Below are 16,221 nucleotides of genomic sequence, written 5' to 3' on the forward strand. Positions count from 1 at the left end.
GCACGATTGCTGCCGGAAAAGAGGGGGGGAGAAGACGGGGCAGGGGCTGATGCTCAACATTGCTACCAACTCTACTACGAAGGTAGTAGTTATGAGTGGTATCAGCTGTTTGAGTTGTTGGCGCCGTGGGGTGCGAGCAGCAGCGGGTACTTGTTGTGGCTTGGTGAGCAGCGGGGCTGCTGGAAGGTAGTGTGGGGCGATTGGGCGTAGACTACGGGGCACCCTTGGGCGTGAACAGCAAGGAGCCACAAAAGATTTATAAAAGTTACGTGGACGTCGGGTTTTGGAATCAAGCCCAGAACAACCTGTCCGGTGCAGCCATCCCTTGCACGTGACACACTGAACAGAGTATGACCGTCCTAAAAAGATTCTTTTCCGGCAGATGCAGCAAAACCATTTCTCAGGGCAGGAGTCAGGAGACGGACCCGGATTGGATTCGATTCCTTCCCGGAGTAAGAGAATATAGAGCAGTCCTGCTGCAAGGAGCTACTGGGAGGATGACAATTTGTGGGAGGTACGAAACAAATTAAATGGGGTCACACTGAAATAACAGTCCTTGGTCGGTAAAAATCCCGAGTCGCTCCGGTACATAGAACTGCCTTGGGAAGCGTTGCCTTACTGCTCTAGCTGAGGGCCATACCATCATGAGTTTCTAATAGAATGCTTTCATAAATTTTTAAACCTGGAACCTGCCTTATAGATGGACTGTTTATGATTTGAAATGTTACTCCACGAAGAACTGCTATAATATTATTAACCAAAACTGACCCTCACACCATACCACTTCTCCACCAGTTTTAAGTTAAGGGAGCTTACAAATTAGAGTGCGTATTATCGAAGAATACTATTTTAAAGTTAATGGCTTGAACTTTACTTCTTTGGAACTAAAAAAACTTTTGGAAGTCTCACATCATCTAATTTTTAATACGATATCTCTATTTTTTTCAAATGCTGCAAGGGGTGTTTCAAGTTTTGTAGTTTGGTTACAAATAAGTATACTTCAAACAAATCGTGTGAATCTGACTTGTTTTTGTTGTCGTGAGTTTTTTCTTTCCTCCCAGCAAGGTCCACTATAAATTGTTTTGTTGTGTCTCTGTTGATATTGTCTTTTCTTTGCGCCATATTTTTAATGTCTATTGTTTAATTTGTTATTTACATTTTAGTCACTGGTCTATTATGTACATAATCCTTCAAGGTGTTGCTCAACTGTTGTACTTATTTGCATTTTAAACAAATTTATTCATCTCTTAGCATAAACTATGGAAATGACTTTAAGGCGCTATAATCTGTAACCTGTTTTTATAATTACTTCGCAAGTAAGTCGTTGTCGGTTCAATCTGTACGAAGTAAAAACTCAATAAAAATATGATATAAAAAGGCGCGATATACCATCGAGGAGGTTTAGGCCTAGCTTTTTTTCCGAAATATGGCGGCTAGTGACCTAACAGTTCATACTAGACTCCAAATGGCATCCGCGGAACAGACACTTTTTGCAAAACTAAGTACTTCCGATGGAGACGCTGTTTAGAAACAATTTTCTAAAGAATTTTGATGCTCCTGTTTCCGGGATTCCAATATAGGCTTTTCTAACTTCATTTTTCTGCAGCCGACAACAACGACGCAATCTGATGCTTTAATGCAATAAACGCTCAGCATGAATCACATCTTCATATATCTAGTATAAGAGCACCCAAATTTTCAGGTAGTTCGGATTTTCAAGCTGTCCCTTTCAGTAGATATATACGCGGAAGTAATCATGACATTTCAGGGAGGGACAACTTATTCTGTTTGTTGTCGTTGATCAAACTAATAGTCCCACCTCGCTGACTCAAAATCATTTCTGAAATTCAGCATCATCAGTGAAATGATCGGCCTTGCGTGATGGCATGCTGTCCCTGCTGTCTTGACGGCATCTATCACTTCTGCTACGGCATCTATCATGGAGTGCCTGTTTGAAAGCCGTGCTGTCGGTAGGAAATTCTTCACCCATCGTGAGTGTACGCATTAAGCGGAAAGAAAACGAAAAGTAAGGGTCGCTGTGCCATTTCTAACTAGTCGCACCCAAATGTTGGGATACATTATTTCTTTGAGGACAAAGAATATATGCTCTACAAAATCTCTTTATAGTGTTTTGTATGGTTTGATATTTTTGTTTTTTCTGGTAATGTGCTCACTATCTCTGGGTGGATAGGTGAGAAAGTAAAAGCCCACAGCCTTCTGGTATGGCCTACATTTAATACTTGTTTCGACTTTACCGAATTGACATTAAATCTATGGAACTATGATCAGAACATGACAATATGAGTAAAGGCCGACGGTAAGATGAAAAGGTAAGCAATTGGGATATCGTAAATATTTTAGACTCATTATTGAACATCCATAGCCATCTTTATGTATGGATCCAAGATTAAAGGAAGAAAGAAACTAAAAACCGAAAACTTCCAATTTGGGCCCTAAGGGAAATATAAACAAAATTGCCTGATATTTTTCTGAAAGGAATCACAGGCTGTTCAGGCTATCAAGTCATTGCCATATTTTTAAAGTTGAATTAAAGTCCGTAATAAATAAAATAATTAAAAAAACTTTTTTAAGTTAAACGGTTTTGTTGAAAACAATACTATGTAGTAATAATAATGAAGTAATAATAATACTAAAATCTAGAAAATAATTAGGTAGGTCCTAGCTACTAGTCGTCACACTCCTCATCAATCTAGGGCGTTGATCAGACAACTAAATAAAAGCATTGGGCGAGAGATATTTCTAAAAATGTGAGGCGTATCATAACCCTATTATGGTTCAGTTGGTCTTATATATGACTATCAATAGGTCGCTTTCTATTCTTGGCCTCGATGGCCTTTTCCTGAATATCTTACATCAGTGACGACTGGTTGTAACAGCTAAATAGCATTCAAATCTTTTGAGATGGTTTGAACTCTGATTAATAGAAATGGTCAGAGCTAGTGAGCCTCACACATTTCCTTTGCCAAAACCGAGTAGGCATGGAATTTTTGGAGTAGTTCTTCAATTATGGCCTTGAAAACTTTGGATCCTTTGGATTTGAGGACAGTTACGTGCCAAATTCGCCGGTGAAGGGACCAAGAATATTCTCACGCTGAGGCATAACCAACAAGTACTACTTTGGACTGAGAAGGCAATAGAAAATAAAGTCCTGTCTCGTCGAACAAAAATTACGCTCTAGAAGTCAATTCGCTGGCTACGCCATGTTATGCGAAAGGAAGAAGATGCTTCGACTTACGAAGTATTAACACCTATACTCAGTTTTGGAAGCATAAGAAACGGGAGACCTCCACTGAGTTAAGATAGGCAGGTGAAGGCGACTTGATCGTCCTTCGTGCTTCCAATTTGCGTCACTTATCGGGAAACATGGATAACTGGCGTGACAAATAGCTTAGGCGGTTAAGCGCCAATTAGTGATGATGATGGCATGCCGACTAGTCTTGTTAATATCGTTGTCGCAGTAAAGACACTCCCCGAAGGTTTTGGGGAGCATGATCGATGGTGTTGGTCCTTCGCCGGATATAGAGACGTTACGTTCCGGTGACAAGCACTCTTAAGGCACAAGCCTGACAATCTTGGGAACGATTTAATATGAGCTCATTGAATCTTCGAGATCATCCACACCCCCCCAAACACATTCTAGTTCAATGAGGAACTTGAGGTAACAAGAGCCTCGCCCGCTAAAGAAACAAGATTCAACACGGATGGGTTAGGTTGACAATTGAATTATAAAATCTAAAAATTGTGCTGGCAACCCCTTGACAGGGTTCTCTATTTAGAGAAGTCCTTCCACAACTTAATCACACTCTATACGTCGGTTACGTTCTGAAATGTTTTCACAGGTTTTGCTATAAAGCATTAGTGTCCTGTGGTTCTGTTCTTGCTGACAATGGTGTGTATCGAAGGAGAAGGTTAGCTTAATGATCTGTACGAAAACATGAAATTAATGTAACGAATAGAAGCTCACAGACTTCGCTGGCTAGGCCGTGCTATGATAACAAGGGAAGGAGGACAACTTAGACTCCCTTGAAGCTTTCGATTGGAGTCAGTTATAGCTGGTGTACCTTTCTACGTAAAATCTACTTCCTGAAGGCTCGATGGGTCAAACAAATTGTTCTCGCGGTATTCGGTTAGAATGCAAACTAAATTGGGTTCTCTATTTGCTGCGTCATCCTTTATCCGCTCGTCACCTTCATCATCAATGTTTCCTAACCATTAAAAATGTTAGTTAAGAAGAAAAGAAAACTGATAGCCTACATACAGTTGCAAACAGAAAAACAGTAGCGGTATTTTTTTTTTTTTTCAAATATCATAAGTTAGATACTTTTTAATTTAGGTATTTCGTCATTTAAAAAAAAACTTCTATAAATTTCGTAATTGAAACAATGCGGACCAATCACGAAAACATTTCAAATTCGCAATGTATTTGGAAAACTATTTTTGAAGAGTTTTTCAGATATTCATCCATACTAATTGTGAACATTTTTATTTTAAGATATGGAAGAAAATCTGAAAGACGTTTTTTTCTTAAAATATCGAAAGTTAAAAAAGAATTGAACTGAAAAAAATTGCCACTGCTATTTTTCTGTTCGCTGCTGTATGTACTTAATGACCCATTTGATTTGATAGCGATGAGTAATTACCATTCGACCACAAAACAACAGAATGAATAACCCAAACACTTAAACACCCAAACACATATTATTTTATCTATAAACTCTTCAATTAATTATTTCTAATTTATTCAAAAAGTTTACACCTCATCAACATAGATTCATCGGCCTATAACTTTTATCTCATCTACAGTCTTCGTTCCTCATCATAAATATCATTGGCATTGTAACGTCTTCTATTAAAGCTTTCACCACCTTGATATTTACGTCGTTGCCCAGTGCGGTTAACGTTTTGATTGCGACGTCTTTTCATTTGTTTTTGTTGTTGTAAACGTTTACGTTGCTTTCGCTGACTCTTATTGCGGTTATTTTGTTGACGCCGACGCTGTTGTTGCGGTTGCAGGCGTTGAGCTTGCAGACGACGACGTTTGCCGTTATTACCATGACGCACAGCATTCGGGCGATTGCGAATATCGTTACGTCGACGCTGCTTATTTGGATTTTTGTTGACACGTTTCTTTTTTCGTTTTTGCGGTAGACCATCATCAAAATCTGGGAAATCATTATTATCTTCTCTATTGGCTTGCTGGCCTATGTTCGAAGATTGTAGTGCTGCTGCCAACTGATTTTGAGCGGGAAGTGCAGCATTCACCACCTGATGTTGCACTTCACCGATACGTACATTGGTCACCTTATCACAGGGTGCATCACTATAGATAACAACGCTGCCATAATTACAAACATGCTCAGACTTGCCCTCACTGTCGTGATTTTGACGGCTTTCGATCATACCGACACCATTTTTATCGGTGACTTCGTAAATTTGGCCATTTTTCGTAATAAAACCGGTAACCTGTAAGGGCGTGAATTGCTTTGGTGCCGATTCCATTTGCGTCGCTGATAATGGTTCATCTGTGGATGGAGTTTGTTGTGGTAGCGCTTCGGTAACTTTATCCGCTGTTATCTCTATCTTTGCTGGTTTTTCTGCATTTGCCACTACAGTAGCTGCCATGGGTGGCGCATTGATAATAACTACAGCAGCCTTAGTTGGCGCTTTGGTGGGTGGTGGAGTTGGTTTTGCACCATCGAGTAGTGGACTTGGAGTAGATGTGAGCAATGGTGTAGCGGTGGGTTTGGGAGTGGGATTTAGCGCTGCTTTACCTGCTGATCGTGCAATAATAATTGTACCCTTTTCAGCTGGAAATAAATATTATAGAGTTTCATTTGTGTTTTATGAGAGAAGTGTTTGCTATATCGATTTACCTGAAGAGATCGTTAAGCCGGCGCCAAGCGCCAAGTATAACAACAAATACCCGTAGCGCATATTTTTGTCTTTTGCACAGTTCTTTGGTATTATTCGCTCAACTATTACAGAATGACTAAACAGGTAAACGTGCTACGCTGTCTCTTTTATAAACTTTGCTAGGAATTGGTGGCTAACAATAAAGCACTTAGTCAAAATATTCTTCTGCTAGCTGCAAATTAGTTTAATTCTAGAGTTTAAGAAAACAGACACACGCGCATAAATAAGCCGGACAAAATCAAACTCTAACGGGTTTATTTCTTTTAAACCAAGCACAAGTATGAAAAGAAATTGTGAATATGAGAAAAAAAATTAACGATTTATAAAGAGATGCAAAAAGTTTATTCGACCTAAATTAATATCTTTGTTATATCTGCTGTTCACTAAGAAGAAGTTTTTTCTGACCAGCCGGTTGAAGCTTTTGTCTTGCTTTTACATACAAACATATAAAGTTCATCTACTGTTTCGTTTTATTTTATATTGTTTACTCAGGTGTTACATACATACATAACAGCTTACTAGCAAGCATCTAAAAGCATTTCGATCTTTGACGAATAACTAATGGTTTGGCCTAAAGGGTCAACGATCGTTCAAAATATATGCAATAGAAGAGAACATGAGTTTGAGGTATGTGAAGTAAAATATACACTACAAAAAAAACCGATGGTGAAATCCAAAAAAATTTTGATCAGTATATTTGAAAACTATTAAAGCGCACTGATGTTGAAAGCTTAGCAGCTTTCGTAATGGATCTATCTGCGCGTGTATTGCAAGTGTCCGAAAAATTTTATAGCTTCTATTCGAAAAATAATAAAAATAAAATAAAAAAATGTTAAACACTTCCTTTATAAAACAAAAATCAGCGAAAAATATCTCCTTATATAAAGAGATATTCTTGCTAAACTTTGATTTTAAAATATTTTTTTAAACCCCCCCTTTCCCCAGGATCATTTGATTTTTTAGGTCGTTACAATTAAAATATTTGATGTTTTTATGTCTATGTTAATAAATTTCTTTATAATTCTGCTACGTATTTACTTTGTTGATGATATTATATTTTTAATGCGTATGTACGAAGTGAACACTTATATATTTTAATCATATTCTGTTTCATAATAATTCTGCAATTTATTAAATATACAAATGTACATGTTAACTTTTACATTCGGCAACATGATCGTGTTCAATGATCCAACTTGCTTAAACGAACATAATCGACATTGATTTAAAATCAACCAACTTATTGCATGCGTGAATTTAATCAATTCAGGCGTTTGCTCGTTTGCCTCAACCACGATTACATTCATCGGAATGAAAAGGCAAATATGAAAACTCCATGCGTCTGAATATTTGCATGACTCTTCTGCCCTTACGTCACGGCGACAAGCTACATATAAACATACATATAAACATTGCTTACGGTTCCGTTTGCTTGCCGAACTAAACGATACTAATTCTCGTGATTTGATTTTATTCTCCACATTTAAATAATGTTAAATTTACAGCATTTTTTCGAAGTACGCATTTTCTATTTTGAAATATAATGCAAATTTGACATTATTTTCCATGTGGAAAACACATTATTATAATATAATATATACATTTTTTTATATCAAAAACACATTTCAAAAAATGTAAAATTCAAATTATTTGATAAATGAAAAAATAATATGTTTTTTACGTTTTAAAATGTAAAAAACACATTAGTGTTTTTGCGTGTAGATATGACTTTTTTAAATTAAATTTTTTTCTATTCGATCAGTTTCTTTCTTTTGAATTTTATATACGTATACGTTAGATCTCATGCATATGCTCAAAAGGCATGAATTCTACTTATTCCTGAAGGAGGTACTTCGGTTTTTTTTTTATCAATTTATCTATGATTAATATTACAGGAATGCAAAATTCCCTCCATTCCGTTTGATTTTTCTAAATATCTCAGTCCGTGCGGCCCCTAGCGAAACTTTTTGTATTGTGTCATCGGCTCTTATCGACCTCTGAATTAAGCTCTAAATTGTTAGCCTCTAGCTCATCGAGAAGTTACTTAAAACCCGATTTCAAATTTTCAAATTATTATCCAATTTTTCATTTCATTTTGTCCATTGTCGCGGTGTTCTCACCTATGAGTAAAGTTTCACGTTTGTAGCTCAATGAGAAGTTACTTAAAAATCGATTGCAAGATTTGTACGAAAAGCGGACAAACATTCAACCGACCTAATATAAAGGAAGTAAAAAGCAATTCTTCAACTACAAAAAAATAAGAAAAATAAAATAATAATAATTGTCATAGAAATTATTCTTTTGGCCTTGAGCTTGAATTGCGCCTGCCATACTTTACCAAGAGGTAGATAAAATAAAAACAATTATATCTAAAAGCTTTATTGATTTATTTGTATGAGTTAATCGGGGATTGCCCGTATTGCTTTAAATGTGTGAAAACATTTATATCAAGCAATTTTTTATTTTATAATGTATTTAATAATTTGGGAAAAATTTAAACAACGTGACATCAGGACGGACAAGGCGACAGCTGTTTCGATTATACCTTGTAAATCTCTTCAAAACCTTTTCTCCCGGGAGTGGGATTCGAACCCACACTCCTACGATAGTTGAAATGGTTACAAACGCATTCAGCTATGTCATGCCTTAGCTGTTGTAAAGTTTTTTTATTGATTTATGTTGCAGCACAAATTTCGCTGTAATTCGGGGATTGTTTTGTACATCGAGAAAAAAGTTTTTTGTTTTTAAATTTTTCATTCAAGCTAATTGAAAAATATGAAATTTTAAAATTTGAATTTTGTAAAAGTTTATGAAAATAGTACTACCTTACTTACTTACTTAATTGGCGCTTAACCGTCTAAACGGTACAGTACGGTAAATAGTACTACCATAAACACAAATTTTTAATTATGTTTTTGATGTGTAAACATCTTTGCCCACAGTATGGGGAATCCTGAATGTGGCAGCGAGGTATGGGTAGAGATGTCACCTACATTTAAAACATCTGACCCAATAGTGCGCATTGTGCATGCAAGTGCACGAAAAGGTGTGTACAATGCTGTTGGAAATAAAGAACCAGAGATATAAGTAATAGCAAATATATTTTGTTATCAATACACAAAGTGTTTAAAAAGCGCGTGTTTAGGTATTCATATTTAAGCTGGAATATATTTCTGTGAGAGATTTGTTGGTTGTAACACCTTTGTACATTTTTTGGTTAGATTTATGTGAAACAATGAAGTACAAAGAAAAAACTTTAACGCAACTGAAATTAAATTAAGTTAAATTTAATTCAATAAAGTAAAATAAAATTTAATAAAAAAATTAAAATAAAAAAAATAAAATTATAAATTAAATAAAACAAAATAAAATGAAATGCTAGAGAAAAAATTTAATAAAATTATATTAAACAAAGCAAAATAATATAAAAATTTTTTATAAATTTAAATAAACAAATGAAAAATATAACAAAGTAAAATAACATAAAAATATAAAATAAAAGAGCATTAAATTAAATTCAAAAATATAACAAAGTAAAATGGAATTAAAAAATTAAATTAAATTAAATTAAACTAAGTTCAAAAAACTAAAAAAATAAAACCAAAAAAGTTAAACCATTGTATAAAGCAAATATAATACAGTAAAACAAAAACAAAAACCTGTCGCGATCTACCTCCTCAATTTGCGTAGTGCTCCTTTTAGTTTTCCCTGCCAATTGGCGGGACGAGACCTGCATGATTTATGCCGACTCCGAACGTTATATGCAAAGCAGATGAGTTTTCACTGAGGAGCTTTCATGGCAGAAATACACTCGAAGTGTTTGCCGCATCACTTTGGAGGGGCGGCCCCGCTTGAAACAAATTCATTTCTAATTGAAAATTTGTTTATAAATTGTTATGTTGCTTTGTCCGGAGTTGAAGTCAGGACCCTCGGCTTGGTGAAGCACGCTATCACCACACCACGGTAACCGCCACGAAATAATTGAATGATTTGTTTTTTTATAAAAAATTTTTTTCTTCATAACGAAGAAAATATACCTATTGCTTTTAGAAACTCTATTTTACTGTCGAAAAATCTTCTCAGAAGAGCGATAATATATGCAATACCATTTTAAGTGCATTTTTTTGATTTTGTATGTGGTAAAGGGGGTCTGAGGTCGGTTCGCAAAAAAAACGTAGCGTTGCATTTCTCGTATAAATCCGCCATCATATTAGGGAAGCTGAGTTCTGAGTACCAACTAATAAACACAAGGCCATCCATATATTTTCCCCGCTCAACTATATATTCATTTCACCTCTAGATCGTTTTGCGAAATGATCGAACAACAAGTGTGATTCAAGAGGTTGATAAGCGCAATACAAAGCTTTATAGCTTCCGCAATCCAATTGTCAACGTCACATACGCGAGGGAAATCCTGTTAGAAAATCCTGTTATCATAAACAGGTTTAGCAGGCGAGGCTCTGGCGACCCCAAGTTCCTCATGGTAGAAGAGGGGGCAGGGTTTTGTGGTCATATTAATCGAAATGTCGGGCTAGTACCTTAATAGTCCTTCGTTACAGGAAGGTACTGGATCTATATCTGGCAAAGGACCATCAACATTGATAACACTCTCCAAAACCTTCGGGGGGTGTCTTTGTCATTAATACAACAACAACAATATCAACAATAAGTCTTTTTACTCTTCGATTTGTTTGTTGGCAATTTCTTGTATATCAATCAGAAATAATACTCGCAAAAATATATCGAGATACGTCCTTTTCGTTAAAGGAACACACATTTTGATAATAAATTTCGCTAATAATTTCATATCAAATTTTACCACCGTGGTGTGATGGGTAGCGTGCTCCGCCTATCACACCGTATGCCCTGGGTTCAACTCCCGGGCAAAGCAACATCAAAATTTTAGAAATAAGATTTTTCAATTAGAAGAAAATTTTTCTAAGCGGGGTCGCCCCTCGGCAGTGTTTGGCAAGCACTCCGGGTGTATTTCTGCCATGAAAAGCTCTCAGTGAAAACTTATCTGCTTTGCAGATGCCGTTCGGAGTCGGCATAAAACATGTAGGTCCCGTCCGGCCAATTTGTAGGGAAAATCAGGAGGAGCACGACGCAAATTGGAAGAGAAGCTCGGCCTTAGATCTCTTCGGAGGTTATCGCGCCTTACATTTATTTATTTATTATTTAAACATTTTGCTATCACATTGACCTAGATTATAAATTTCTATCATATTTGCTCAAACTGTGGCGCGCTCAAGTTGCGAAACGGGCAAACATACATTCACACATACATGCATACATACATATGTACACTTAAACATGATGGCTGTTAGAAACTCAGAAAAGGAAATATTCATAAACCCTAATGGCAAATTGGAATATTCAACTATCATCCCGAATTTCACTACCTTCCTTGCTGATGAACCAGCGGAGGGTGGTGGTGGAGTGTAGTCTCTAAATCGGTAAGCTAGCAAGCGGAAAGCAGCAAGAATATGACTATGTATGATGATGATAATGTGAACGTGTAAGTAAAGCTTCATGTATACAGATTCGGATGGAATAGCTAACAAAGCATAAGAAGAAGCATTTGCAAATTTTGCCGGGAACACGTTTCGCTATCATCACAGTTTTAAAAGTTTTGTCCTTGTTGTTGTTATGGTTGTCTGAATTTTTCGGCAATGTTGCACCACAATTTGACACTTGTATGGTTTACATGAATGTGCATTATCCTACATATATATACAGTTGACACCATGTAGGCAAGTAAAAAGCTAGCAATAACAAATTCTTAGAAAGAGCTACGAACAGGGGCTTTTTTCATAAAAGTGGCCAAAAAAATTCTATCAGATAAATGTATACCTGACATTTCTGTTTCATCTAAACAACTATGCGAAGGAGAGGGAGGTAAAGAGTTCTAGGCATGACACAGTTCTTGCTTCGGCAGTAAGTTATAGCTACTAAGAGAGTCGTTGCCTAGCTTCGGCAAAGACCGGTATCAGCCTTGGCTAAACTTTTCAGAGATCTAAGTGAGGCGCTACCGAAAAACTTTCGCCGAGTTCTGGCAAAAGCTGAGCTGTCAAGCATTAAGTAACTGGATTATCATCACACATCATCATCGCATGGATTGCCATTGGACAGCGTCCTGTCGAAACCCCAATGACCATTGATAGACAAGTCTTAGTGGAAAAATGAGGAACGCTCACGATTTTGTGTGACATACTTCCGCAAGACTATGCTTATCTTCTCTGCATCGTTCCATCGATTTACCTCCGAGGAGCTTCTTTACAAATTTGCGTCGTACTCCTTTGCCGCAAAGTGGCGGCACAGGACCCACTCCTAACGGTTGCAGATGCCAGCAGATGAATTTTCACTGAGAAGCTTTTCATGGCAGAAATACACTCGGAGTGTTTTGCCAAATCAGTTCCTAGGAGCGACCCCGTTAAAGAAAATTTGTTCTAATTGAAAAAATTTTTCAATTTTTGTGCTACTTTTCCCGGAAGTTTAACCCAGTATCCTAAGTGTGATAGGTGGAGCACGCTATCACCAAACTACCGCGTCCTATAAAAAACTCTCCGCAAATAACCTTCTTCTGAAAAAGGAAATGTTTGAAATTCTAATTCAGTTCAACTTTAAACTAGTATTTTTGTGACGAGTTTAATATCGACGAGTTATCGGTTTGTTATGGTTGTATCATCGACGGGGTGTAGACACGTTATCGATTATTTATCGAAGTGCTATAAATTTGCAATCGGCAACAAAGGTTATAAATGAACTAACGACTTTTTAAATTAAAAATATCGGTTTGTTAACGAAAATTGAAAAGACGGTTTATAAAAAACTTATAGATTTGATATAATAAAATTATCGAACTGTCAAGAAAGAGTTATCCATATTTATTCAAAAGTAATCTTTATCTTATGGAAGTTTTATCGATTAGTTATCAAATCTAGACTTTTTTTATTGATTTGTTACAGACATACTATCGAATAAAGATATCAGTTGGTAACAAAAAGTAATTAAGTGATTTGTCATCGGGGAGTCGTCAATTGTTTATCAACGTGTTATCGAAAAAAAGTAATCGGTTTTTATAAAAAAATTGTTGATTCTTTAACAAAAAGTTATGGATGATGGACAAATCGATAAGTAGAATCAGAACTGCGTTCGATATGTTTTACTTGTGATAGGTATATGATGCACCCTTTGCCTGCAGGAAAGCTTGATATTTAATTTCTTCACGTTGACAAAGAATGAAAAATTACACAAAAACAAAAAGTATATATAAGCTCCGAAATCATAAATCAATGCCTAGTTTACAACTTATCAATGTTTTGTTTTTTTCTTTGGATATCTGCCATCTTACTATTTCTATTCTTTCTAGTCTTACTCTCACTGTTCCTCTCACTATTCCTTTTATGTTTTGGCTTACTCCCTATACTATTATATCTCTGGCTTCCTTGTCTTTGTCCATCTTCTCGATTTCAACTATTCTTTATTATTTTAGAATTTCGTCGTTATTGCAAGTTCTACGCACCTGAGGATTTTATTTCTTGTCTCGAATCGACCTTACGTTTTCAAATTTCTTCCGCAAGGTACCTCTTCTTCTATTCTCTCCCGCTCTCTCTATGTCACCCTCCCTTTTTCCTTCACTTTCCTCTTTTAAACTTTCTCCTTTTTCCCTTACTTTATATTTTCGTTACAATAGCCGTCATATATCTTCTTCCTCTTTCTCCGTTACTTTGTCGTACCACTAGTCATGCATATATTTTCTCTATATAAATCCACTGAAATTTTCTTTGGCCCTCTCTCGGTCTTTTCGTGCCATGTGCACTTTTTTGGTATGCCAGGTTTTCTCTCTGCTCCTTTTTTATCCTGTTTTCCGATTAAAGGGATATACAAGAGGCTGCTCTCAGGCCTGTATTCCTTATACTAATATTACACTTTGACGCCTTTCTTTATTTTATGTGTCATTGCTTAAAAGTAGTTCCCATTTACGTTTGCCATATTTTAGTTTCCTGTGGGTCTAGAAACGACATCCTCTTTGGCCTCTTATCTATCTGAATTTACGCCCGCTTTGTTAGTTGGTGGTATAATCTTTAGATTTAACTACCCTCCTTACGGCTGTGTTACCAGCGCACATGTAGATCCCGTCGCGCAAGTTTTTAGGAAAAATTAGAAGGAGAACGACGCAAGTTGGAAGCTCGGCCTAAAATCTTTTTGAAGTTATCGCGCCTTGTACTTTTATAAGGTCTAGTTTTTCTCCTCCCAGATGGAGTTTTTACATACTTACTTAATTCGCGCTTAGGCTAGGTTAGGTTGAACTGTCCGGTCCATGAGGACCTCACATAGACTGATTGAGTCCGTAGTGTTACTTACCAGAAGTTTGTTTTAACGACCAAACTGAAAAACCCTATCAAAAACCAGGACCTATGTGATAAAATAGCTCCGTCTTGGCAAATACTAGAAGCTTCCTAGGACTTAAGCCACTTGCTGCTTCTAGATCTGACAGCTGTATCACTCCTAATAGCTGGAGGCTGGAATTGGCGCTTAACCGTCTAAACGGATATGGCCGTCCAACAAGGCGCTCCAGGCGCTCCTTCGCTCCGCCAACCGGTGCCAATTGGTCACACCAAGTGAGTTTAAATCATTTTCCACCTGGTCCTTCCAACGGAGTGGGGCCCGCCCTCTACCTCTGCTTCCATAGGCGGGTTCCGATAGAAACACTTTCTTGGCCGGAGCATCATCTTTCATTCGCATAACATGGCCTAGCCAGCGCAGCCGGTGCGTTTTAATTCGCTGGAATATGTGGATGTCTGCGTAGAGCTCGTATAGCCTAGATGGAGTTCACGCCAGTTAAATTACTGTTTTATGAAAGCCATATCATGAGTGAGCTATTAGTTTATTCATTCCTTTTTGGAGCTGTAAGGGCTTCGGCGATGTCGTCTCCTCATCTGATCTTGGAGGTAATTCTGTCAAATACTACATAACTTAGGGCTACAAAAAAGATAGAGGACACGTGCCGTGTCCTAGAACAATACTGATTAATGTATGCTTGTAAGGCTAAAGATTTCCCTACAGGGTGTGTCAGACATATGTATGTGTATATCTCTATGCATAGGTAAGGAATCGTTTTGTATGTATTTCGCATGCGAATATGATGTTGACTGCATTCCGAATTTGTGTCTTTGCACTACACGCAGTACTTACAAAACACGTTCCTCTGTTAAAGGTACATAAACTTAATATTTTGTTTGTGACTGGCACACTATTGTGAGAAACCTTACAGATATGTGAGGGACGTTATAGAAATATACCTTATATTTTCCTTTCAATTTCTATGATGTTCTGTTTGCAGGATTTTGTAGAAACTCCTTTCCCCTTTTTCTGTTAAAAAAGCCAAATTCATTGGCTACCAATATGTCTCTCTCTCTCTGCTATCTTTCTACGCAATACTGTACGTATGCGCTTACATTCTCTCACTTTTCTCAGTCAAATGGGCATTTGCCATGTCGGAATTATCTGATTCATTGACCCTAATGGCATTGAGCTTGCCTATAGCATTTGAAAAATCAGCATCCGCATTGTGTAAAACATGTCGCTCCAACAACTTATGTAATTGTAAGCAGAGCAAAATAGCACTTCAATCGCACCTTTTGACACTGGAGCTGTGTTTTTTTTTTTGTTGTACATCTTAATTTTTATGCTCTCAGGTAAGCAAACTAAAAGTTCGTGTCCAGATAAATGTGTCTTGATTTTCATGCATTAGGCTTAGTTAGTAAAGCAGGCTTGTACTCCAATTGTTTGCTAGTAAACAAAGCAGAATTTGGCTTTTTTAGAGTTACAGAAAAAAATCACTGTGCAGCTCATGCAACGGGTAGCAAACAGATTTTCTACATTTACGTAGAACGGTGGAGCACCATAACGACATGACGGCTTACAAAAAATTAAGCCGACTAATGCCGTGATATGCCAACACACAAAACATATAAGACAGTCCTAATGACCTTGAGCAAAGATGTCGGCTAACTAACAAGGGCTTTACCAATATCATCCAATATCATCCAAAGAGACAAAGTTGAATTGAGGGTGAATTCAAAAGGTCCAATCAGTTGAAAGGCTGATCCCGCGACAGTTAGCGCAGTTTGCCGCTATACATAAATATCCCTGCAAACAATGCCTCATCAGATTGTGGGACAGGTACCAGCATCTTACGTGGGTGCATCATTGCTGCCTTCGTTCTAAAGGACAGCGTGCGTTCCCTTATTAATCTAAGCACTCTCTTGACATGGGCTACCA

At 37.1% G+C, this 16,221-nt stretch overlaps 1 protein-coding gene and 1 pseudogene across 1 annotated transcript; both read right to left on the reverse strand.

The window, feature by feature from the left end:
- Positions 1-4,717: 4,717 nt before the first annotated feature.
- Positions 4,718-6,053, reverse strand: LOC137248544 (uncharacterized). Its single transcript, XM_067779474.1, has 2 exons — positions 5,895-6,053; positions 4,718-5,828 (listed from the first exon to the last, which is right to left on the reverse strand). The coding sequence occupies exons 1-2, from the start codon at positions 5,953-5,955 to the stop codon at positions 4,819-4,821; spliced, it is 1,071 nt and encodes a 356-aa protein (XP_067635575.1). The 5' UTR covers positions 5,956-6,053; the 3' UTR covers positions 4,718-4,818.
- Positions 6,054-12,112: 6,059 nt separating this feature from the next.
- LOC137251550 (U6 spliceosomal RNA) lies at positions 12,113-12,207 on the reverse strand (annotated as a pseudogene).
- Positions 12,208-16,221: the final 4,014 nt, after the last annotated feature.

Source organism: Eurosta solidaginis, chromosome 4 (genome assembly GCF_040869045.1).
Source record: "Eurosta solidaginis isolate ZX-2024a chromosome 4, ASM4086904v1, whole genome shotgun sequence".
Classification (NCBI taxonomy): Eukaryota; Metazoa; Arthropoda; class Insecta; order Diptera; family Tephritidae; genus Eurosta; species Eurosta solidaginis.